At 42.9% G+C, this 24,382-nt stretch overlaps 1 protein-coding gene across 6 annotated transcripts in view; it reads right to left on the bottom strand.

Annotated features, from left to right (window-relative positions):
* nipbl (NIPBL cohesin loading factor) overlaps nt 1-24,382 on the bottom strand; it is a 278,213-nt gene that overhangs the window by 116,270 nt on the left and 137,561 nt on the right. For 5 of the 6 annotated variants that reach the window (XM_033018770.1, XM_033018771.1, XM_033018772.1 and 2 more), the window contains 3 exons: nt 13,308-13,468; nt 8,723-8,813; nt 4,626-5,246 (listed from right to left, as the gene is read on the bottom strand). In XM_033018770.1, coding sequence (XP_032874661.1) covers nt 4,626-5,246; nt 8,723-8,813; nt 13,308-13,468 — 873 coding nt within the window. The remainder of the gene's footprint in view (nt 1-4,625; nt 5,247-8,722; nt 8,814-13,307; nt 13,469-24,382) is intronic. The other variant, XM_033018774.1, reaches the window with a different exon arrangement.

The raw sequence follows: 24,382 nt of genomic DNA, 5'->3' as shown, positions 1-24,382 counted from the left end.
TGACTTTGTTCAATGATTTCTCCACTTTCCAAATGCTGCTATCCCATCTTTAATAACTGACTCTAGCAGTTTCCCCACTACCGATGTTAGACTAACTGGTCCATAATTCCCCGTTTTCTCTCTCCCTCACTTATTAAAAAGTGGGGTTACATTAGCTACCCTCCAATCCTCAGGAACTACTCCAGAATCCAAGGAGTTCTGAAAAATTATCACTAATGCATCCACTATTTCTGGGGCTACTTCCTTAAGTATTATCGATTTATCGGCCTTAAATCGGCCTTTGCTATATTTAAGAGGGAGTTAGATGTGGCCCTGGTGGCTAAGGGGATCAGAGGGTATGGAGAGAAGGCAGGTACGGGATACTGAGTTGGATGATCAGCCATGATCATACTGAATGGCGGTGCAGGCTCGAAGGGCCGAATGGCCTACTCCTGCACCTAATTTCTATGTTTCTATGTTAAATCCATTCAATTTACCTAACACCACTTCCCGGCTAACCTGGATTTCACTCAGTTCCTCCATCTCAATTGACCTGCGGTCCCCTGCTATTTCCGGCAGATTATTTATGTCTTCCTTAGTGAAGACAGAACCAACGTAGTTATTCAATTGGTCTGCCATGTCCTTGTTCCCCATGATCAATTCACCTGTTTCTGACTGCAAGGGACCTACATTTGTTTTAACTAATCTTTTTCTCTTCACATATCTATAAAAACTTTTGCAGTCAGTTTTTATGTTCCCTGCCAGTTTTCTTTCATAATCTATTTTCCCTTTCCTAATTAAGCCCTTTGTCCTCCTCTGCTGAATCCCTCTGCGCCTTAACTATCCAAGTACATGTCCAAATATGCATTCATCATTTTAATTGTATCTGCCTTTACCACCTGCACCTCGTTACTATTTGAGTGTTTGTCCAAATGCCCCTTAAACATAGTGATTGCATCTGATTTCACCCCTCCTCTGGCAGCATATTCGAGATAAAACATCCCTCAGATCCCTTTCAAAACTCCTCTTTTCTTCAAATTATGCACTCTTGTTTTTCACACACCCTAACATGAGAAAGACTATGAAAAAATGTAAGCCTCTTATAATTTTGTATACCTCTACCAGGTTAGCCTATTCTGCTCCAGGGAAAACAAGCACAGCCTATCCAATTTCTCCCCGTTAAACAAATTCTCCAAATTCTTGTGCATCCTTGGCAACATTCTCTCCAGTGCAATCTCATCTTTCCTATGGTGTGATGACCAGAACTGTACACAATCCTCCAAGTGCAGCCTGTTTGTACAGTCGCAACGTAACTACCCAACTCTGATATTCTAAGGCACAACCTACGAAGGCAAGCATGGTGTATACTTTCTTGCCAACTTGTTGACCCGTTTTGCCACCTTCAGGGACCTGCTGACTTGGACCCTTGATTTCTCTGTCAATATTCCTTAATGCCCCACCATTTACTATATGCATCCTACAATTTGACTTCAAGTGCATCAGCTCATACTTATCAGCAGGGCTGTGGAGTTGGAGTCCAAGTCCGAGCAATTTTGGTAAAAAAACAGTCCCGACTCCAACCTCAACATAAATTTCAGAGGCTACGTAAATCGGAAAAAATCCCACTTTTTAAACATACCACCCACTTTATTTCCACCCGAGAGAATGAGAAATCACATCAGTGCTGCCATCTGGCGGCAGAACGACGAGAAACAACACGTAAACAAACGCCATCACAAGATGACTTCCTTCCACCTGCTACTGAGTGAACATGTCTGGATAATTTCGGAATTCAAAAGGTAAATTTAGTCATTCATTTATGGGGATATAGCCATATAACAATTACAGCACGGAAACAGGCCATCTCGGCCCTACAAGTCCGTGCCGAACAACTTTTTTCCCTTAGCCCCACCTGCCTGCACTCGTACCATAACCCTCCATTCCCTTCTCATCCATATGCCTATCCAATTTATTTTTAAATGATACCAACGAACCTGCCTCCACCACTTCCACTGGAAGCTCATTCCACACCGCTACCACTCTGAGTAAAGAAGTTCCCCCTCATGTTACCCCTAAACTTCTGTCCCTTAATTCTGAAGTCATGCCCTCTTGTTTGAATCTTCCCTATTCTCAAAGGGAAAAGCTTGTCCACATCAACTCTGTCTATCCCTCTCATCATTTTAAAGACCTCTATCAAGTCCCCCCTTAACCTTCTGCGCTCCAGAGAATAAAGACCTAACATTCAACCTTTCTCTGTAACTTAGTTGTTGAAACCCAGGCAACATTCTAGTATATATTATAAATGAATACAGATTACGAATTTTCAAGATTTATTGCAAAATAAATCGTCAGTGATGATTAATTTCTTCTCATAATTTCTTCGCAAAGCGTCAAAGAATTTGGTCATTTTTCAACAATACAAACCATAATTTCTGCTTTCAGTGGGATGCTTGGCACAACATTCTAGGTTCAAAGGTTTGTACGAGGTTGGATAATGAAGGAAAAAAAATTGGGGCTAATTTAGGTAAAAGTATAGTAAACACCGGCTAAACTAAACTAACGGTGGGCTGCGTTCCCTTGACCCCCCCCCCCTTTAACCTAACCTAAACTAACGGGAAGGGGGGGGGGTGGAAATTTGCAACCTTCCTGTTTCGACGAATGCAATCAACCCGGCGTGCACAATCAAATAAGATCAAACAGAACAAGTTGTCCTGCAACTTTAGGCTGTGCAAGCCATACGCAAGAAGAAGAAAAACTAACGGGGGGCTGCGTCCCTTGACCCCCCTAATCCCTTAAAACAAGTTCCCTCAAATTATTTAATTATTACCAATGAATAGAGATTACTAAAGTGAGTTAGTAACGGTAAGTAAAGTATGTCAGTTCTTCCGCCGGTATTTATTGTACAATTAAAAAAGCCACAATAGCATAGCTACAACCATTAGACTCAAAACTTTAAGGACATGAGATTAAAAGGTAGCCTGATGATTCATGTAGTTCTGAAAAGGACCCGTTCACTCCTACTCGTTGCTTCCGGTCTGCCAACCAATTTTCTATCCATGTCAACACCCTAACCCTTTCTTTAAGTTCAGGACTCTAGTCTCTGAATTAACTGTGTCACTCTCCATCTTAATGGAGAATTTCACCATATTATGGTCATTGTTGCCCAAGGGGCTTTGCACAACAAGATTGCTAACTAGCCCAGTTGTTAGCAGCAGTATGAGCAATACTTTGCACTCCACAATGCCATGGGCTGGTTTAGGATTGGGAAAGTAAGAGCTATGTTCATTACATGAACCAGCAGCAGGGAGGTAGGCCGACTTCAAAAGGCAAACTGCACCAGCACAGATCAGAAACAGGCTTAGTCAGGACTAAATCACTACTCAGAAATCATTCATCTTGTACAATCAAAAACAATCATACAAATTCACATTCCAACAGGAATTAGTTAATTGCTCTGCAGAGCAGAAGTTCAAAGCCTAGAACGTCTGCAGGTCATAAGATTGATAACTACTTAACATCATACTGAGCAGATGACTACAGGTAGATTCCTGTAATCATGAGCGTGCAAGTACAATGCAAATTTCCCACGAAACCCAAGAATAAAGGTACGAATAGTACTCTACAAGAATGTCTGCTTGTGGAGAATTATCACGTATTCAGTTGAATTAGCACATATTCAGGAACACAAGTTTTTAGTAACTTTTCAGTAGGGGCTAGTGGAGTCAAGGGATATGGGGAGAAGGCAGGCACGGGTTATTGATAGGTGACGATCAGCCATGATCACAATGAATGGCAGTGCTGGCTCGAAGGGCCGAATGGCCTCCTCCTGCACCTATTTTCTATGTTTCTATGTTTCTACTAGTGATGCAAGAAATATCAGAACTTAGCATTCACTCCAGAGAATGCATACGCAGAGGAACAACGCACAGATCCAATACCTTTCGTGCTCAACTTGAAGTCTGTCAACTTGAAGTCTTATGTATGACACTGAGCTTTAGAAAATGGCAGATTTATGCTGAAAAGCCGATTGTTACATCTGTTGTTGTTTTGCATGTTAGACTGGAGGAGAAGGTCATAGTAGCGAAGTTTAAATCATATGCGGCACTATAATACAGTAACAGATTTTGTGTTTGGTAACTAGGTGAACAACATCTTTATGTATTATTTAAAACATCTAGGGCATATCAAGTGTGTGGGTTTGAACTGAACAGGTGACCATAAAAGAGGGATTCTTCTTGGTGCTCAGCATTAAGTTTCATTATTTTTGAAAAAGCTGCCAACTAATCTAAAATAACGGGTCCACACTAATGATTCAGTAAACATACAGCGCAAGTGTTTCATCCAAGTTCTACATTTCTGAATTGTGATAACATTGTCAGACCAATGTGAACTGGAGTCTGACCTTCAAGACTGTTCCAAAACTCACCCACAGCAGCAGTCATTCACAAAAATTAAACAGGACTTCCTAGGTGCAAGGTACAACAGCATTAGCAACAAACTCCTTGCCAGGCTCTGCCATCACTGGTGAGTTGAACTTTCCTTTGAGGTGGAAAGGGGAAAAAATGGAAGGCTGAAGGAAAGAGGAACTTTATATCTCATTTTTCCTTTTAAACCACAAGATTCTCTTGAACACATTAAAATCTCACCTTTATCCTGTACCTCCTTGGAAAATCTCTCTCTCTCCATTGCAGACTCTCGCTCTATCCGTTCAATCTCTGCTAAAGCATCCAATTCTACCTCATCGTATGGTGTCATAGTCTGTTGTTGTGATGGTTGTTGCAATGGCTGTATCTGTGACTGTGTAGTTTTCACTGTTCCAACTGCAATGTTCTGTTGTAAGACAGGAACCTGCTGTGCTTGAAGAAAGGCCTGTTCCTGTTGAGGTACACACTGCCCAGAAACGTTCACTGAGCCAAGGATATCATTAGGAGTCCCTGGCTGCTTTGCAGTCTGTTGTGGGAGATGCATACTGTTCATTTCTGCCTCATTCTCTGTACTGCTGTCCATGTTTAGAAGCATATCATCCTGCTGATCTCGAACACGAGTCAGCCTCAGAGTGAGCTTTGTACAGTCTTTAGATGGAGAGCTGACAATGTCATACATAGCAGTCTTATCTGCCTGTTCTTTATCCTCCTTGGTGAGCTTAGCCTTTTTATTTTTCTTCTTGTTTCCCATCCTGTCTGGGGAGTCCAGCAGAATATCAGGTGGGGCATCTCTGGGTGAGGTGTAAGGAGGCGGCGACTGCAAGATCAGAGGTGGCCTGGATGCTGTCAGCACAAAAAAGGTAGAGTTCAAATCTAGCGCATGGACTGCAGGCTACAAAACTTCTAAACAGCATTTTAACTTGTGCGAAATAGCTTTACAAGTGTAATTCTTCAACCCCCCCCTCTCCCCCCTCGGTGATAAATATTCTAATGTTAAATATGTACCCCTGTTATATTTCCATAGCTCAGCAAACAATCTGAGGATCAATGACTAATATTTACCCTGTCATGTTAAACACCAAAGTCATGGTGTGCCAGCGACTGGCAAGGACAATAACCATTTAAAACAAAAAGGTTATTCATCAAAATAACCTCTCGTTCAAACAAGTGAGTGTTGTGCCTGACCAGCTGACCCAGGTCAAAGTGTGAAGATAACCCTCTCTTCCTACATTAATCACACAAAATTAACTTTAGGTGGTGAACTTTGGGGAAACAATGGCGACCTTTCTGACTGAGGCTGACTTAGGTCATCGTGTTGCAATATCCTGCTCAACAGACTCTTTACCAAGAATACTGGAAAGATTCACCATGTGGTGGTGTACAGTCCAGACTAATCAGGTAAAGCAGCAGCATAACTGGAACCAGTTAGAGACAAAGAAAATCATCAAGTAACGGTGGTTGTCCAGATCAAGAGTGAAAATATGTCATTCGTGGCATCCTTGAGGAATATGCAGTTGCTGCAAAACTGCAATTCCAAAACTGGATTGATAATAAGCTTTGAATAAAGACAAGCTTCCAAACAAGGATCACACAAGATATTCAATACATTGTACTACATACCAAATTTCTAAAGCAGATATTTTAGTTTAACTCGAGTCCTGTTCTTCTTTCACTTCTCCCTTTCTCCTAGATTTTCACCCCATTATCTAACTGCAAGCCAAACACACATCAGTGCACTGCACAAGAATATCAAGCAACTGGTGTGATATGGAGTTGACATTGGAAGCAGCTGCCAAGTTAAAGGAAGTTTGTTTTACTAGAAAAACTTACCACTAATGGCAATCTGATGATTAGGCTACAACTTTGTTCAGAGAAAATGCATCCCTAAGGAAAGCTAATCCTCCTTCAGTCCGCAAAGATTACGTTGAATCTATTAACTGTCTCAGGTTCCAAATAGTTAGGCAAGTTCAGTTTTGAAGAAAGTAAGATGAGAAATTCCTTCAGGTGAGCCAGTGAAGAATGGTCCAAAGTGATTCACTTGTTCATCTGCAATAGTCCGAATTCTTATTTCCTGCATGTCAAGGAGTTCTGCTCATCCAAGTGTCTGAGAATCTGAGGTGATGACCCAAAAATGAGTCAAGAACAGCTGGCGACGAACCTGCATAGGCTGCTTGAGAGCATTTTGGACAAATTATTCAGAGCATTCCGCTGAAAGTCAATGACTTCTCTGAATCAAGACAGTAGATATAGACAACTTTGAAAACAATGCACTTGCATGTTTACAAAAACTTCCAACAGATTTAAGATTCTTGGCCTCAAAGGGAAGTTGACTTGTTCTTGGACCAAGGTGGTCGAATTACCCTTCAGAGAAAGGACACATTGCGGCTCTGATGGGAATCATTGTTATTTTGATTTCAGTTGAAGGTGTTGCTATACATTCCTGGCTGATGCACAATGAAAAGGGAAACATTGACCAAGTACTCAAACCAGTCATTTAACATCTGCAACAAACTGGAATTAAGCAACCACAATCTTTCACCAGAGAATGTACCGTTACCACAACCAAAAGAAAGGTATACAAACAAAGCACCAGCTTCTTACATTGGAAGCCATAGGTTTTGTAGATAGGTTTCATTATCTGACAGACTGCACATTACATGCCTTGCCTCTTCCCCTCATGGGAAGATAAAACGGCTCAACACACTCCTTATAATACACCCCACCCCATAAGATAAGTCGCACTAAATCTCCGAGCCAATTTAAGTACAGCAATCCAATTCTGGTAGCAGAGTCGAAGTGACATTATCAGCCTATGGACTGAATCAAGAGCTCGGGAGATATCTACTGATGAAGTGAGGAGATATAAAAGATAACTGTGGAAGCCAAGTACTCACTCATCCTATGTGTACTGCTTTTATGTGAAGTTGATGAACATCAAGATTAGATGCTAAAGAAAATATATACGATAACTGGCCGCAAGATTTTTACAACCTAACACCAGGAATCTCAGAACATTTCAAAAACCTATGGTGCAAAGATAAGCTTCAGTATCAGACTTCTTTGATGCGAGGAGTGCAACTAATATGCTTTAATTAAATTTCAAATTTACATTCTTCCAGTCAGCTGAGCAGATACAGGTTTAACCTAAACGTATCTATGCTGATAGTTTAACCAGACATAACATGCAAGCTGTTTTTGTGATTTGAAACATCCTAAAACCATGTAATGCATGTGGGGCCCGTATGATGGTCTCACCACACTCAACAGAAGACGCATGCATCAAAGCAAGATATTGCTGAAGCGATATGAATGAAATAAATCAGAATAAAAATTGGACGTACACAAGTCAGGCAGCTGCTATAGGGAAACAGATCAATATCTCAGGTTGGCCTGTCCTTCTGAAAGATCATCAAGCCGAACCATTCCATTGTTCATTCCACAGATGCTTCTTGACAAGCTGAGTATTTCTGTCATACAGCACGGAAATAGACCCTTCAGCCCAACTCACCCACACCGACCATGATGCCCCGTCTAAATGACTCATTTGTCCGCATTTGCCCATATCCCTCTAAACATTTCCTATCCATGTACCTGTTCAAGGGTCTTTGAAATGTTGTTATACTATCTGTCTCAAACTACCTCATCTGGTGTTTTATTTTAGTCAAGTATAATCAATATAATCTACAATCTCCAGTCTAAGCTATCAAACACATGCACTCACTCAAAATAGAAATTTATCAACCAAATGTTTTCACCACTAACTTATTTTTCAACCTCAAATCTAAGCCACAAATCCAGGTTGGTCATCATACAAAAATAGAACTTAATAGCAAATAATAGAACGTTATCCTCAATGATCAGCTTGTAGTAATGGAGTAACAGAAAGACAGCAAAGTCAGAGGGTTATTTTCAAGACCAAGTCTCCTCTTCAGTAACTACACAGTAGATGCACCACTCAACAGGCATTCATTTCAACAGAAGCTCTATGATTTTAGAATCCAGTATTGCATGTCAAGTAACAAGCAACTTCTTCCCCATTACAAACATGCTAATTTAGCTCTTGATTTAACACACAATGGGGAGAAGATGGAAAAGCATCCATTACGCACAAACTACAGGGTAAAAACATGAACTTTATAATAATATTATTCAATACTATCAAAAATTAGTAACAAAAAGATAATATTAGTAAAGAATTATTTTCAAGGTTCACATCACCTCATTTCACAACTGCATTGTTGCTTCGCAATTAGTCACACATCTGTTATTCTATAAACAGTATCCATGTTAGTCAATGCATGCATTGTTAAATATTGTACCTTTTGGAGTCCCATCACTGCTTGCAGGAGAACACACCGCTTGTGGGGATCTTAAAGGGAAGGACGCATTTCTCAATGAAGAATCGCCATCCTACAAAAAAAAAAGAAAAAAATATTAGTTCTGCAGTTAAGCAAATTGAATGCAAAGATTTGAAAAACAAGAAGCTGGTGTTTTAATGTGAAAACCCCCCAAAAAACTACAGATGCTGAAAATTTAGGGGGGGGGAGGGAAACAGAAAATGATTGGGAAACTTACATCCTGCGCTTCTCTATAAAATTAAAGTTACATGTCGCCACTGCACATTACGAATAACACACAAGGTGTTGCATCCAGCAATACAAGAAAATACATATCTATGAAACTGCTGGGGTTAAATACTGGCTGGCACACAGTAGGAGTGCAGGCCTCAGACCTTCTTTATGTAGTCAGATGAAGCCCGACACGCATCAGACAGTGCAACTGCAACTCTCTGTTAACACACAATCTTGTGTTCAAATGCAAGAAGCAATTTATTGTGGATGCATGAAACATGAAATAAAAAGACAGAAAATACTGTAAATAATTAGCAAGGCTAAATTGTAGAGAGAGAAGGTGATATTGTAGGTTGATGACTTTTGATCATTGATAAAATTGCAGTGAAATTCTCTTCAGAGATATAGTAAAATGATGGGATTGAGAATGAGTGTTGAGTGTCACGTGGGATGTCAGATACAAGAGACTGGTGAAGAACAACAGATATGCCTGACGAGGAACATTTGGTATAATGCCCTTTTTTCACTTCAATCAGCCAAAACCTCCATCCACCTTGTGGGGGTCTTAAATACCAGTGTGAACTCTATTATTGAGCACCTTTTGCTTTTGAATGACAAAGCTTACAAATGGAGGCTCATTTGCTGAATATATTGAAGGCACGGATTGATAAATATTTGGTTATTAAGGAAATTGAGAGAGCTGGGGAAAGCGCAGGAAATTGATCGTGAAATAAAAGATCACCTATAACCTATATCATTGCTACCTGTAAGTGCCGGCACAGATGGATATGGGCACGCTTGCCTCATGGACCAAGACATTGTCAAAGTCATACAGCTTGGAAACTTGCCCATGCCAACCAAGATGCTTCTTCTGCGCTATTCCCACCTGCCTGCGTTTGTGCACATCTCTCTAAACCTTTTCTAACCATGTACCCGACCATAGGACATGGGAGAAGAATTAGGCCATTCAGTCTATCGAATCTACTCCACCATTCAAACATGGCTGATCTATGTTTCCCTCTCAACTCCATTCTCCTGGCATCTCCCCATAACCTTTGACAACATTAATAAACAAGAACCTATCAATCTTTGCCTTAAAATACCCAATGTCATGATCTCCACAGCCATTTGTGGCAAAGCATTCCACAGATTTGCCAGACTCTAGCTAAAGAAATTCCACCTCATCTCCATTTTGAAGGTACGTCCTTTTATTCTGCGGCTGTTTCCTCTGGTTCTAGAGGAACCTTTTTTTATAATTGCTTTTATATTCTAGCCCTCTCAAAATGAATGCTAACATTGCATTTACCTTCCTTACCACTGACTCAACCTGGAAATTAACATTTTGGGAATCCTGCACCAGTACTCCCACGTCCCTTTGATTCTACGATTTCTGAATCTCATTTAGAAAATAGTCTATGCCTTTATTCCTTCCACCAAAGTTCGTGACATACACTTTGCTATGCTGTATTCCCTTTACCACTTATTTGCCCACTCGTCCAACTTGTCCAAGTCCTTCTACATCCTCCATGGTTCCTCTACACTGCTTGCCTTTCCACCTATCTTCGTACCATCCGCAAACTTGACCACAAAGCTATCAATTCCCTCAGCCAGATCATCCCTGTCCAAATGTCTTTTAAATGTTGTTATAGGACCTACCTCAACTACCTCCTCCGGTAACTTAATAAAACACTTGATTCATTCAATATACTCATCACCCTTTGCAAAAGAAAACTACCCTTCAGGTTTTCTTTCCCCTCTCACCATAAACCTTTGTTCTCTGGTTCATGATTTCCCTACTCTGGGTGAAATTCCCCTACAAAACAAAATAATGAAAGGCTTAAAATGGATGTGGAGAAGATGTTTCCAACAGTGTGAGAATCTAGGACCTGAGGCTACGGGCTCAGAGTAAAAGGATGTACCTTTAGAATGGTGTGGGAAGGAACTGCAGATGCTGGTTTGAACAGAAGATAGACACAAAGTGCTGGAGTAAGTCAATGGGACAGGCAGCATTTTTGGAGAAAAGGAATGGGTGGCGTTGGGTTGAGATCTGTCTGAAGAAGAGTCTCGACAAGAAACTTCTCTCCTGAGATGCTGCCTGTCCCGCTGAGTTACTCCAGCAATTTGTCTCTTACCTTTAGAATGGACATGATCATTTTTTTTAGCCAGAGGGTGGTGAGTATATTGAATCATTGCGTCATTGGTTAATTTTAAAGCGGAGATTGATAGGTTCTTGATTAGTAAGGGCATCAAAGGTTTATGGAGAGAAGGCAGGAGAATGGGGCTGAGGGAGATCAAGTAAATCAATCATGATCGAATGGCGGACTACTTGATGGGCCGAAATGCCTAATTCTGCTCCAATGTTGTATGGTAAAAGTCCCCTACTCTGAGTAAGAGTAGGAATGTCATGCTTCAGCTGTTCAAAGCTCAACTAATTAAAAAACAGTTCTGATCACACTCCTTGGAAGCAGTAGGGAAAATGCAGAAGAGATTAACCAGGTTGTTTTCTGGAATGGAGCAGTGTAGTTATGAAGAATGATTGAAAAAGCTGGCTTTATTTTCACTAGACCATAGTGTCTCCAAAATGTAGTGTCTCTTGGCACTCCAAAGGCGTATAGGTATGTAGGTTAATTGGCTTGGTATAAGTGAAAATTGTCCCTAGTGTGTTAGTGTGCGGGGATCGCTGGTTGGCATGAACTCGATGGGCCGAAGGGTCTGTTTCCGCTCTGTATTTCTAAACTAAACTGTAGGTGGCTGAGGGGCAACCTGATAAAGGTTTATTAAATTATGAGGGGTATAGAAAGGGTCAGTCAGAGACTAATACTAGAGGGCACAGTTTTAAGGTGAAAGTGGAAAGGTTGCATTCCGAGGCACAATTCCACATAGGATGGTGAATATCCAGAACAAGCTGCCAGAGATGATAGATGATAGAGGCAGATATAATTACAGTTAAAAGGGCATTTGGAAAGCTACGTACAGTGGAAAAGTAGAGGGATGCAGGTCGAATGCAGGCAAACGCAATGAATAGATAAGCATCACTGTTGGCATGGATGGGGAGAGCCGCTAGGACTCATTTCCATGCTGTGCAATTCCATTATTTTGATTTTCTATACTTGCTCTTTTGTTCTGTAGCTCATTCCATATGCCCACCCAAGAGGGCGATGGGTAAATGGAACCAGTTACCAGAGGAGATAGTTGAGGCAGGTACTATGACGCCTTTAAAATGCATATGGACATGTATATGGACAGGAAAGGTTGAGAGCAATAAGAGCCAAACACGAGCAAATGGGACTAGTTTTGGTGGGGCATCTTCCCCAAAGAGCCTGTATGACTAAGTATGGAACGTTTATTTTACACAGAGGGCAATGGGTGCCTGAAACCCACTGCCGGGGTGGTGGTAGAGGCAGATACAATAGTGGCGTTTAACAGGTTTTTTGATAGGTATATGAATATGCAGGGCATGAAGGAATATGGATCACACGCAGGCAATGGAGATCTGTTTATCTAGGACTCTCATTTGTGGGCCAAAGCGCCTGCTTCTGTACTATACTTTTCTATGTTCTAAGATTCCATATTTCACTCATAATTGAAAGAATTACCCAGTAATATTATACCTGACAAATTATAAAGCCAGCCAGAACGATCCAATGTGCAAAACAGCGATAACCTCTCTAACTTAACTGACCTAAATACCAGTTGTATGGTACTAAACCATGTACCACGTAACTAGTCCACAATTAGAACAGAATCCAGATTTCCCTGCAATGAATGAGGGAGAACAGCAGATGAGCAACCCAGTCTGATTCAACTTAGATTTCCTCCCATTGGTTGAAAACAATTTGCATGATAGTTGAATAAATAAGTTTAGCTACCCATACAAGAATACGGTTAAAGATGTCCACCCACTCATCACTTATTAGTGTTGGATCAAGCAATGCATGCACATAGGAAATCCCAGGGACAGTATCTTAGCCTGCAACTTTAAACAGTATTTCATCCAAAAAAAATTATGTAATTGCAATCAGAGCCTAGACTTCGGTGTTATCTAAATCATTCTGGATCAAATTTAATATCTAAAGACTATATTTTCTAAGCATTAATTGCACTCTGGAACATGTCACCAATTCTCACTCTGCGCTGTTCATCTCAAATTCAGGCAATTTTACCTCAAAAAATACTTACTTAAACCACAGTAGTTCAATCACAGTAGAACGAAATTTCGTTCAGACCGTAAGGTCTGAATGACAATAAAGGAATTCAATTCAATTCAATTCAATTAAACAGAATGCAAGCAGATTGCTTGAATGAACTAACATTTTCTGAATCAATTTCCCACCTCTGATCCAAGCCGATGAACCATATGAATGTAGTCCTCATTTGATCCATGTCTGGAATTATCTGAATGGTGGTTGGATGAAGAGCCCGACAACTGACTTGCCACTTTACTATCGTGAATATTCCGCATACTGCCGGGGATCATGGGGCTTGAAACAGAAGCTGAAATGCACAATAAACCATGTTAAAGAAGCCATTCCATATGTAGGGAGCATGTGTCACTCGTGTTAAAACAGGCTTCAATCCCAAATCCTTGCTGTACAGCTATGGGAAGCATGCATCATGGAACATACATCAGTGATGCTGCACAAGCAAATTGGATCAACATGTTACTGTACTTTAAAGCAACTCCTCTTAAGTATGAACTTTATTTAAACAAACTGTGGTGAAGGAATTATTCTTACAAGAGGACAGTGGGGGCAGAATGATTCAAAAGACTTACTATTGTGCTTTAAACCGTTCAAATATGCAATGTCTAAACCAGGAAATCTCCATGAGGACAGAGAGCTTCAATGATTGTTAATTAGAATTGGAAGTATCTGGAGACAATATTTTTCAGGGGGAAGGTAATGTCTGTTAAAAAATCGAACAATCAAAGGGAGGGATAGAAAACTAAACAAAGCAGCGAAAGGACAATCTTGTAAGTGATTTACTATAGAAAACCGACATTGAGTGACGAATAGATCAGGTGTCGAATCAAACTCAGTCACAGAGCACAGAAAAAGACCCTTCAGCCCAACCCCATGCCGAAAAAGATGCCTATCCATGTAAGCAAGCCCCATTTGTCTGTTTGGCCAATCTCCTCTAAACCTTTCCTATCCTTATTCAAATGTATTCTAAACGTTGTTATCGTACATGACTCTACCACTTCCTCTGGCACGACGTTCACCCACCACTGTGTGGAAAGAATTACCCTTCAGGTTCCTATTAAATCTTTCCCCTCTCACCTTAATCTTGTGCAGTTTAGTTCATGAGCCCCTAGCCCTGGGATCAAGACACTGTGTATTCACCCAATCAATTCCCCTCATGACTTTATACGTAGCTATAAGCTCACCCCTCTGCCTCCTGCACTCCAAGGAATAAAGTCCTAGCTTGCACCACCTCTCCCAATAGATCTGCACCTCAAATCCTGGTAACATCCTTGTGACTCATTTCTGCACTCTTTCCACCTTAATGACATCTTTCCATAGCAAACCCGAACAGAATACTTCAAATGCGGACTCACCGACACCTTGCACAACGGCAAAATAATGTAGACACAAAATGCTGGAGAAACTCAGCAGATGAGGCAGCATCTATGGAGAGAAGGAATTGGCGACGTTTCGGGTTGAGACTCTTCTTCAGGCTGATAATGTCCCAATTTATACACCCAATTCCCCAACTGATGAAGGGTTGCATGCCAAAAGTCTTCTTCACCACCCTGTCTAACTGCAATGCCACTTTCAGGGATTTATGTACCTGAACTCCTTGATCTGTGTTCTATAACACTCTCCAGGGCCCTATTATTCACTGTGAATGTCCTCCCCTTATTTGATTTCAAAAAATGCATAACTTCACACTCAGAGAATTAAGTTCTGCCTACTTGCCCAGCTGATTAACACTGTAATTAACGTGTGAAAAACAACCTTACACACCAACCTCTGCTTCCTTCCATGGAGCCAATTCCATATTGAGCAAAAAAAATAAAGTGCTGAAGTAATTCTGCAGTCAGACAGTACTGATTGGGGATGATCAGCCATGATCACATTGAATGGTGGTGCTGGATCGAAGGGCCAAATGGCCTACTCCTGCACCTATTGTTTATGTATCTAGGTATCTCTGGAGAACATCTCTGAAAACAGGTTCCGACCTGAAATGTTCTCCAGAGATGCTGTCTGACCTGCTGAGTTACTCCAGCACCTTGTGTCCTTTTTTTGTAAACCAGCATCTGCAGTTCCCTGTTTCTACTCTCTATATCCAGGCAGCTAACTCTCCCTGGATCCGACTTGATCGAACCTTTCAGAGCATTTTCTAACACGAAAACCTAAAAAGGCCGTACAGAAAATGTTCTACGATCCTGCCCTCATCCTTATTGGATGCTTCTTCAAAAAAACTCAGATTCAAGAGCCACGATCTCCCACGCACAAACCCATGCTATCGCTAATCAACCAGGCAGCTTTCCTAGGGCTACAGGTGTGGGTTTAAATTAAATAGTGGGGGGGAAGGATTGACAAATTGGGAGTATAAAGATGGAGTTGAAGGGGAAGTGGCTACAGGAAAAATTACAAAAGATTCTCGAATTAATGGTAAGGAAAGCTCGAGAAGGGACAACAGAGTACGGTCAGGACCAATTGCGAGCGGTGCGAGGGGCGAGGTGAATACGGAGGTCAAAAGTGCTGTATATGAATGCGTAAATTAAATTTAAATTAAATTACATTTCTTTATTTATATAGCACATTTTTAGTCAACTTGCATTGACCCCAAAGTGCTTCACATAATTACATTCACACACACAGGCAAAGGTGGGTGAAGTGTCTTGCCCAAGGACACACACAGGTAAAGGTGGGTGAAGTGTCTTGCCCAAGGACACAACGTAAAGTAAAAGGAATAAAGTGGACGAGCTTGAGGGTCAGTTAGAAACTGGCAACCATGATGTTGTGGGAATTACTGAGACATGGCTGCAAGAGGGCCAGGGCTGGGAACTGAATATTCAAGGGTATACCTCCTATCGAAAAGACAGACAGGTGAGCAGAGGGGATGGGGTTGCCCTGTTGGTGAGGAATGAAATTCAGTCCCTTGCAGGGGGTGACATTGAAACAGGAGTTGTGGAGTCAGTATGGATAGAACTAAGGAATTGTAACAGTAAAAAGACCATAATGGAACAAATTTACAGGCCCCCAAACAGTAGCCTGGACATAGGGCGTGGGTTGAATCAGGAGTTAAAATTGGCATGTAGCAAAAGTAATGCTGTGGTTGTTATGGGAGATTTCAACATGCAGGTAGACTGGGAAAATCCGGTTGGTACTAGACCCCAAGAAAGGGACTTTGTAGAGTGCCTTTGTGATGGATTCTTAGAACAGCTTGTATTGGAGCCCAAATACAAGGCGTAGCTATGGGCACACGCTTGGGCCCCAGCTACGCCTGCCTCTTTGTCGGGTACGTCGAACAATCCTTGTTCAATACGTACCAGGGCCCCATCCCCGACCTCTACCTCCATTACATCGACGACTGCTTTGGTGCCACCTCCTGCACCCACACACAACTGACTGACTTCATCCACTTCACCACCAACTTCCATCCGGCACTCAAAAAAAACCTGGACTATTTCCGACACTTCCCTACCATTCCTTGACCTCACTATCTCCATTGCAGGTGATAGACTTCTGACCGACATCCACTATAAACCGTTCAAAAGGGAACTGCAGATGCTGGAATATCGAAGGTACACAAACTTGCTGGAGGAACTCAGCGGGTGCAGCAGCATCTATGGAGCGAAGGAAATAGGCGACGTTTCGGGCTGAAACCCTTCTTCAGACTGATGGGGGGTGGGGAAAGAAAGAAGGAAAAAGGGAGGAGGAGGAGCCCGAGGGCGGGCGGATGGGAGGGTGGGAGGGTGGGAGGAGACAGCTAGAGGGTGAAGGAAGGGGAGGGGACAGCACAGGCTAGCCAAATTCCCCCAATTTAAACCATCCACTATAAACCCACTGACTCCCATGGCTATCTGGACTACACTTCTTCCCACCCTGCTTCCTGTAAGGACTCCATCCCCATCTCCCAATTACTCCGTCTACGCCGCATCTTCTCCCAGGATGAGGCGTTCCACACCAGGGCATCGGAGATGTCCTCATTCTTCAGGGAACGGGGGTTCCCCTCCTCCACCATAGATGAGGCTCGCACGAGGGTCTCTTCCATACCCCGCAACACTGCTCTCTCTTCCCATCCTCGCATTCACAACAAGGGCAGAGTCCACCTTTCACCCCACCAGCCGTCACATACAACAGGTAATCCTCCGTCAGTTTCGCCACCTCCAACGTGACCCCACCACTCACATCTTCCCATCTCCCCCCATGTCTGCCTTCCGCAAAGACCGCTCTTTCCGTAACTCCCTTGTCAATTCTTCCCTTCCCTCCCGTACCATCCCCTCCCCGGGCACTTTCCGTTGCAACCGCAAGAGATGCAACACCTGTCCCTTTACCTCCCCCCTCGACTCCATTCAAGGACCCAAGCAGTCTTTCCAGGTGCGACAGAGGTTCACCTGTATCTCCTCCAACCTCATCTACTGCATCCGCTGCTCTAGATGTCAGCTGATCTACATCGGTGAGACTAAGCGATGAGGACTCTCCCGACGCCGGGGCAAGACCACCCGGTGAGAACGACCAGGAACATCGGGCCTCCGTAGAGGCAACTGCGGTGGCAGGCCTGACTTTGGGTGAACTTGGGGTTGGGGACTTGACATTGTGCCTTCCCCCACAGTGGTAACCATTGTGGGGGGATGATTTTCTGTCTCTACGTAATCCTGTTAGTCTTTGTCCAAGATGGCTGCCGTGAAGGGAGAGTGGGCGCTAGCGCGCTTTGGCTGCCGCTGCTCTCTCTTCACATTGTGTTTGTGTTTATTATTATTATTATTATTAAGCGGAGGCAGGGCGATCGATTCACCGAACACCTCCGCCTGGTCCGCAAGAACCTACTTGACCTCCCGGTGGCTCAGCACTTCAACTCCCCCTCCCATTCCCCGTCCTGGGTCTCCTCCATGGCCAGAGTGAGCAACACCGGAAATTGGAGGAGCAGCACCTCATATTCCGCTTGGGGAGTCTGCATCCTGCGGGCATGAACATTGAATTCTCCCAATTTTGTTAGCCCTTGCTGTCTCCTCCCCTTCCTCAGCCCTCGGGCTGTCTCCTCCCATCCCTCAGGCTCCTCCTCCTCCTTTTTCCTTTCTTCTCCCCGCCACCCCCCATCAGTTTGAAGAAGGGTTTCGGCCCGAAACATTGCCTATTTCCTTCGCTCCATAGATGCTTGCTGCACCCGCTGAGTTTCTCCAGCATTTTTGTGTACCTTGTATTGGAGCCTACCAGGGAGAAGGCAATTCTGGATTTAGTGTTATGTAATGAACCGGATTTGATAAAGGACCTCAAGGTTAATGAGCCATTAGGAGATAGTGACCATAATATGGTCAGGTTTAATCTACAATTGGAGAGGGAGAAGGGTAGATCGGAGGTGTTAAGTGTTACAGTTGAATAAAGGGGACTTTGGGGCCATGAGGGAGGAGCTGGCCAAAGTTGACTGGAAAGATACACTAGCAGGGATGACAGTGGAACAAAAATGGCAGGTATTTCTAGGAATAATACAGAAGGTTGCAGTATCAGTTCATTCCTAGGAGGAAGAAAGATTCCAAGGGGAGGAAGGGGCGACCGTGGCTGACAAGGGACGTCAGGGACAGTATACAAATTAAAGCGAAGAAGTACAACGTAGCAAAGATGAGCGGGAAGCAAGAGGATTGGGTAATGTTTAAAGAACAACAGAAGATAACCAAAAAGACAATACGGGGAGAAAAGATGAGGTACGAAGGTAAGCTAGCCAAGAATATAAAGCAGGATAGTGAAAGCTTCTTTAGGTATGTGAAGAGGAAAAAAAGACCAAAGTTGGACCCTTGAAGACTGAAAAAGGTGAATTTGTTATGGGGAAGAAGGAAATGGCAGATGAGTTGAACAGGTACGTTGGATCTGTCTTCACTAAGGAGGACACTAACAATCTTCCTGATATAGTAGTGGCCAGAGGATCTGCGGTGACGGAGGAACTGAAGGAAAACCACATTAGGCAGGAAATGGTGTTGGATAGACTGATGGGACTGAAGGCTGATAAATCCCCAGGGCCTGATGGGCTGCATCCTAGGGTACTTAAGGAAGTGGCTCTAGAAATCGTGGATGCATTGGTGATAATTTTCCAATGTTCTATAGACTCAGGATCAGTTCCTGTAGATTGGAGGGTAGCTAATGTTATCCCACTTTTTAAGAAAGGCGGGAGAGAGAAAACAGGGAATTATAGAGCAGTTAGCCTGACATCGGTGGTGGGGAAGATGCTGGAGTCAATTATATGATGAAATAGTCGAACATTTGGATAGCAGTAACAGGATCAGCATGGACTTACGAAGGAGAAATCTTGACTAATCTTCTGGAATTTTTTGAAGATGTAACTAGGAAAATGGACAAGGGAGAACCAGTGGATGTAGCGTACCTGGACTTTCAGAAAGCATTTGATAAGGTCCCACATAGGTGATTAGTGGGCACAATTAGGGCACATGGTATGGGGGGTAGAGTGCTGATATGGATAAAGAAGTGGTTGGCAGACAGGAAACAAAGAGTACGTACAAGAGGTGGAATCTCATGTAGATAGGGTGGTAAAGAAAGCTTTCGGTGTGCTGGCCTTTATAAATCAGAGCATTGAGTATAGAAGTTGGGATGTAATGTTAAAATTGTACAAGGCATTGGTGAGGCCAATTCTGGAGTATGGTGTACAATTTTGGTCGCCTAATTATAGGAAGGATGTCAACAAAATAGTGAGAGTACAGAGGAGATTTACTAGAATGTTGCCTGGGTTTCAGCAACTAAGTTACAGAGAAAGGTTGAACAAGTTAGGTCTTTATTCTTTGGAGCGCAGAAGGTTAAGGGGGGACTTGATAGAGGTCTTTAAAATGATGAGAGGAATAGACAGAGTTGACGTGGATAAGCTTTTCCCATTGAGAGTAGGGAAGATTCAAACAAGAGGACATGACGAGAATTAAGGGACAGAAGTTTAGGGGTAACATGAGGGGGAACTTCTTTAATCTGCGAGTGGCAGCTGTGTGGAATGAGCTTCCAGTGGAAGTGGTGGAGGCAGGTTCGTTTTTATCATTTAAAAATAAATTGGATAGGTATATGGGCGGGAAAGGAATGGAGGGTTATGGTCTGAGTGCAGGTAGATGGGACTAGGGGAGAATAAGTGTTCGGCACGGACTAGAAGGGCCGAGATGGCCTGTTTCCGTGCTGTAATTGTTATATGGTTGTTATATGGTATTAACGGGTCCCTTTCAGAATGGCAGGCAGTGACAAGTGGGCAAGGCTCGGTGCTGGGACTGCAGCTATTTACAATATACATCAATGATTTGGATGAAGGGATTCAAAGTAACATTAGCAAATTTGCAATGACACAAAGCTGGGTGGCAGTGTGAACTGTGAGGAGGATGCTATGAGAATGCAGGGTGACTTGGACAGGTTGGGGGAGTGGGCAGATGCATGGCAGATGAAGTTTAATGCGGATAAATGTGAGGTTATCCACTTTGATAGCAAAAACTGGAAGGCAGATTACTATCTAAATGGCGTCAAGTTGGGAAAAGGGGAAGTAAGACGGGATCTGAAGACCCTTGTTCATCAGTCTATGAAAGTAAGCTTGCAGGTACAGCAAGGGTGACTTGGACAGGTTGGGTGAGTGGGCAGATGCAAAATGAGGGCACATGGTATTGGGGGTAGCGTGCTCACATGGATAGACCACATCTGGAGTATTGTGTGTAGTTTTGGTCCCCTAATTTGAGGAATGACATTCTTGCTATTAAGGGAGTGCAGCGTAGGATTACAAGGTTAATTCCTGGGGTGGCGGGCCTCTCATATGCTGAGAGAATGGTGCAGCTGGGCTTATACACTCTGGAGTTTAGAAGGATGAGAGGATATCTCATTGAAACATATAAGATTGTTAAGGGTTTGGACACGCTAGAGGCAGGAAACATGTTCCCGATGTTGGGGGAGTCCAGAACCAGGGGCCACAGTTTAAGAATAAGGAGTAAGCCATTTAGAACGGAGACGAGGAAACACTTTTTCTCACAGAGAGTGGTGAGTCTGTGGAATTCTCGGCCTCAGAGGGCGGTGGAGGCAGGTTCTCTGGATGCTTGCAAGAGAGAGCTAGATAGGGCTCTTAAAAATAGCAGAGTCAGGGGATATGGGGACAAGGCAGGAACGGGGTACTGATTGGGGATGATCAGCCATGATCACATTGAATGGCGGTGCTGGCTCGAGGGGCCGAATGGCCTACTCCTGCACCTATTGTCTATTGTCTATCCAAAAGCAGGTAATTTCATCCTTCAGAATCCTATTCGATAACTTTCCTACTGCAGACCTTAGGCTTACATCTATAGTTCTCCAGATTTTCTCTAAAGTCCTTTATAAATAGGGGAATATTAGCCCAGAGCTGCCAAGTTTTGTCAGAGCATTTCAGTATTCTAGTACCTGAAATTCAGGATTTTTACACGGTGCCATTTTGCTGAAATAATGATTTTTATGTGCGATCATACCCATGTAAGAGTACAAGAATGCATAACTTTGCTACCAATTGACATCTTCTACACATCTTACTTGACAGTGCATTCATTGCCATCTCTTTGTATACTGCTGTTTGAACGGCTGCTTCCTGCTTTTAGCACCAGATGATGATGTAGAAGCCATTTTGGAAGCTTCCCTCTCCCTCCTTCGCTCTCTCTCCCTCCTTCCTCTCTTTCCCTCCCTCTCCTGTACCTTCCTCTCTCCTTCCTTTTTTTTGCCCTCCCTCTCTTATTCCCTCCCTCCCTCTCTCCTTCTCCCTCCCCAAACAGTCTGTGACCCATAGCACTGTGGCCATCGCGCTATGTGTAAAGCCCATAGCGCTATGTGTAAAGGCAATAGCGCTCCAGCTGGTAGTGCTATAATTAGAACCCATAGCGCTGTTCGTTAAATTCCCACACGCTAAACTGACATCGCTATTTAAACCTGTAGTGGGACAGGCAGATCAAAGCGTACAAGAAGCGTACAGCATGCAGGGGATGCAGGGGATCCTCCTTATTCTTAAACTGTGGCCCCTGGTTCTGGACTCCCCCAACATCGGGAACATGTTTCCTGCCTCAAGCGTGTCCAAATCCTTAACAATCTTATATGTTTCAATGAGATCCCCTCTCATGCACAAGCGTACATCCAGATCTTGAAATTTAAAATACTAATAGATTTGCTAGTACATCTGCTATAATTTTTAGTGTTACAGTATGAATTTTAAATCCTTGCATACTTTAAGCAGCAAGATGAAACATAAAGTTGGGCCGATTTTTAAAAAATCCCTATTTTACAAAGCAAATTCGTACATCCGTATTCTTATCGCATTTCCGTACAAAATACGGAAAATCCATACTACTTGGCAGCTCCGTTAGCCACCCTTCAGTCTTCCAGCACTTCACCCATATCCAATGATGATTCATATATCTCAGTCAGGATGCAGAATTTAAATAAATAAAGTGAATGAATGATGATTGTGTTGTATCGTTTTATATTTTGTTTGGTTTTTTTAAATGGCGCCTGCCTGTGGCGATATTTTGCCAGCAGCACAACAGAAAATCATCAAATTATAGTAATTCTCAGCTTACCTGTATAAAAGAAACAGCAGAAACCAGCGATGCAACTGACATGTTGCTAATACATTTAAACGCATTAGCCTAATTGCGATCTACCGGCAACAATGAAGCAGCCGACTGTAAGGGATTTCCCGATCGCAGATTCCCCAATCTCGCGGAGGATCGCAGGAACAGTAAGTACTCCATGGTGTCCAGAAACGTGGCCGGCGTGCAGGACTACAAGTCACACTGAAGTGCAGGCGACTATGACCCTCTCTCCCTACCATCCTATCAGCCAATTTACAATCACTGGAGAGAAGAGTCAAGAGTGGTTTATTGTCGTGTGTCCCAGATAGAACAATGACATTCTTACTAGCAGCAACACAACAAAATATGTAAACATAATAAATAATATAACAAAAACTCAGAAAAAAGAACAAACAATAATAGTGCAATTATAATAATAATGGTCTATTATAGTTCATAGCTTATGAGGTTGTCGTGTTTAATAGCCTGATGGCTGTAGGGAAGAAGCTGTTCCTGAACCTGGAAGTTCTCAGGCTCCTGTACCTTCTACCCAATGGCAGTGGTGAGATGAGTACGTGGCCAGATGGTGTGGGTCTTTGATGACGTTGGCTGCCTTTTTGAGGCGGCGACTTCGATAGATCCCTTCGATGGTGGGGAGGTCAGAGCCGGTGATGGACTGGGCAGTGTTTACAACTTTTTGCAGTCTTATGCGCTCCTGGATGTTCAAGTTGCTGAACCAGGCCACGATGCAACCAGTCAGTATGCTCTCTACTGTGCACCTATAGAAGTTCAAGAGAATCCTCTTTGATTGATGGGACTGAAGGCTGATAATACCCCAGGGTCTGATGGTCTGCATCCCAGGGTACTTAAGGAAGTGGCTCAAGATATCGTGGATGCATTGGTGATCATTTTCCAATGTTCTATAGATTCAGGAACAGTTCCTGTGGATTGGAGGGTAGCTAATGTTATCCCACTTTTTAAGAAAGGCGGGAGAGAGAAAACAGGGAATTATAGACCCGTTAGCCTGACATCGGTGGTGGGAAAGATGTTGGAGTCAATCATCAAAGATGAAATAGCAGCACATTTGGATAGCAGTAACAATATCGGTCCGAGTCAGCATGGATTTACGAAAGGGAAATCATGCTTGACTTAATCTTCTGAAAATTTTTGGGGATGTAACTAGAAAAATGCACAATGTGAGAGCCAGTGGATGTAGTGTTTCTGGACTTTCAGAAAGCATTTGATCAGGTCCCACATAGGAGATTAGTGGGCACAATTAGGGCACGTGGTATTGGGGGTAGAGTGCTCACATGGATAGAAAATTGGTTGGCAAACAGGAAACAAAGAGTAGGGATTAACGGGTCCCTTTCAGAATGGCATGCAGTGACTAGTGGAGTAGCGCAAGGCTCAGTGCTGAGACCGCAGCTATTTACAATATACATCAATGATTTGGATGAAGGGATTCAAAGTAACATTAACAAATTTACAGATGACACAAAGTTGGGCGGCAGTGTGAACTGTGAGGAGGATGCTATGAGAATGCAGGGTGACTTGGACAGGTTGGGTGAGTGGGCAGATGCATGGCAGATACAGTTTAATGTGGATAAATGTGAGGTTATCTACTTTGGTAACAAAAACAGGAAGGTAGATTATTATATAAATGGTGTCAAGTTGGGAAAAGCAGAAGT

This window comes from Amblyraja radiata, chromosome 3 (assembly GCF_010909765.2).
Source record: "Amblyraja radiata isolate CabotCenter1 chromosome 3, sAmbRad1.1.pri, whole genome shotgun sequence".
Taxonomy (NCBI): domain Eukaryota; kingdom Metazoa; phylum Chordata; class Chondrichthyes; order Rajiformes; family Rajidae; genus Amblyraja; species Amblyraja radiata.
This window is presented reverse-complemented; position numbering and strand designations above follow the sequence as displayed.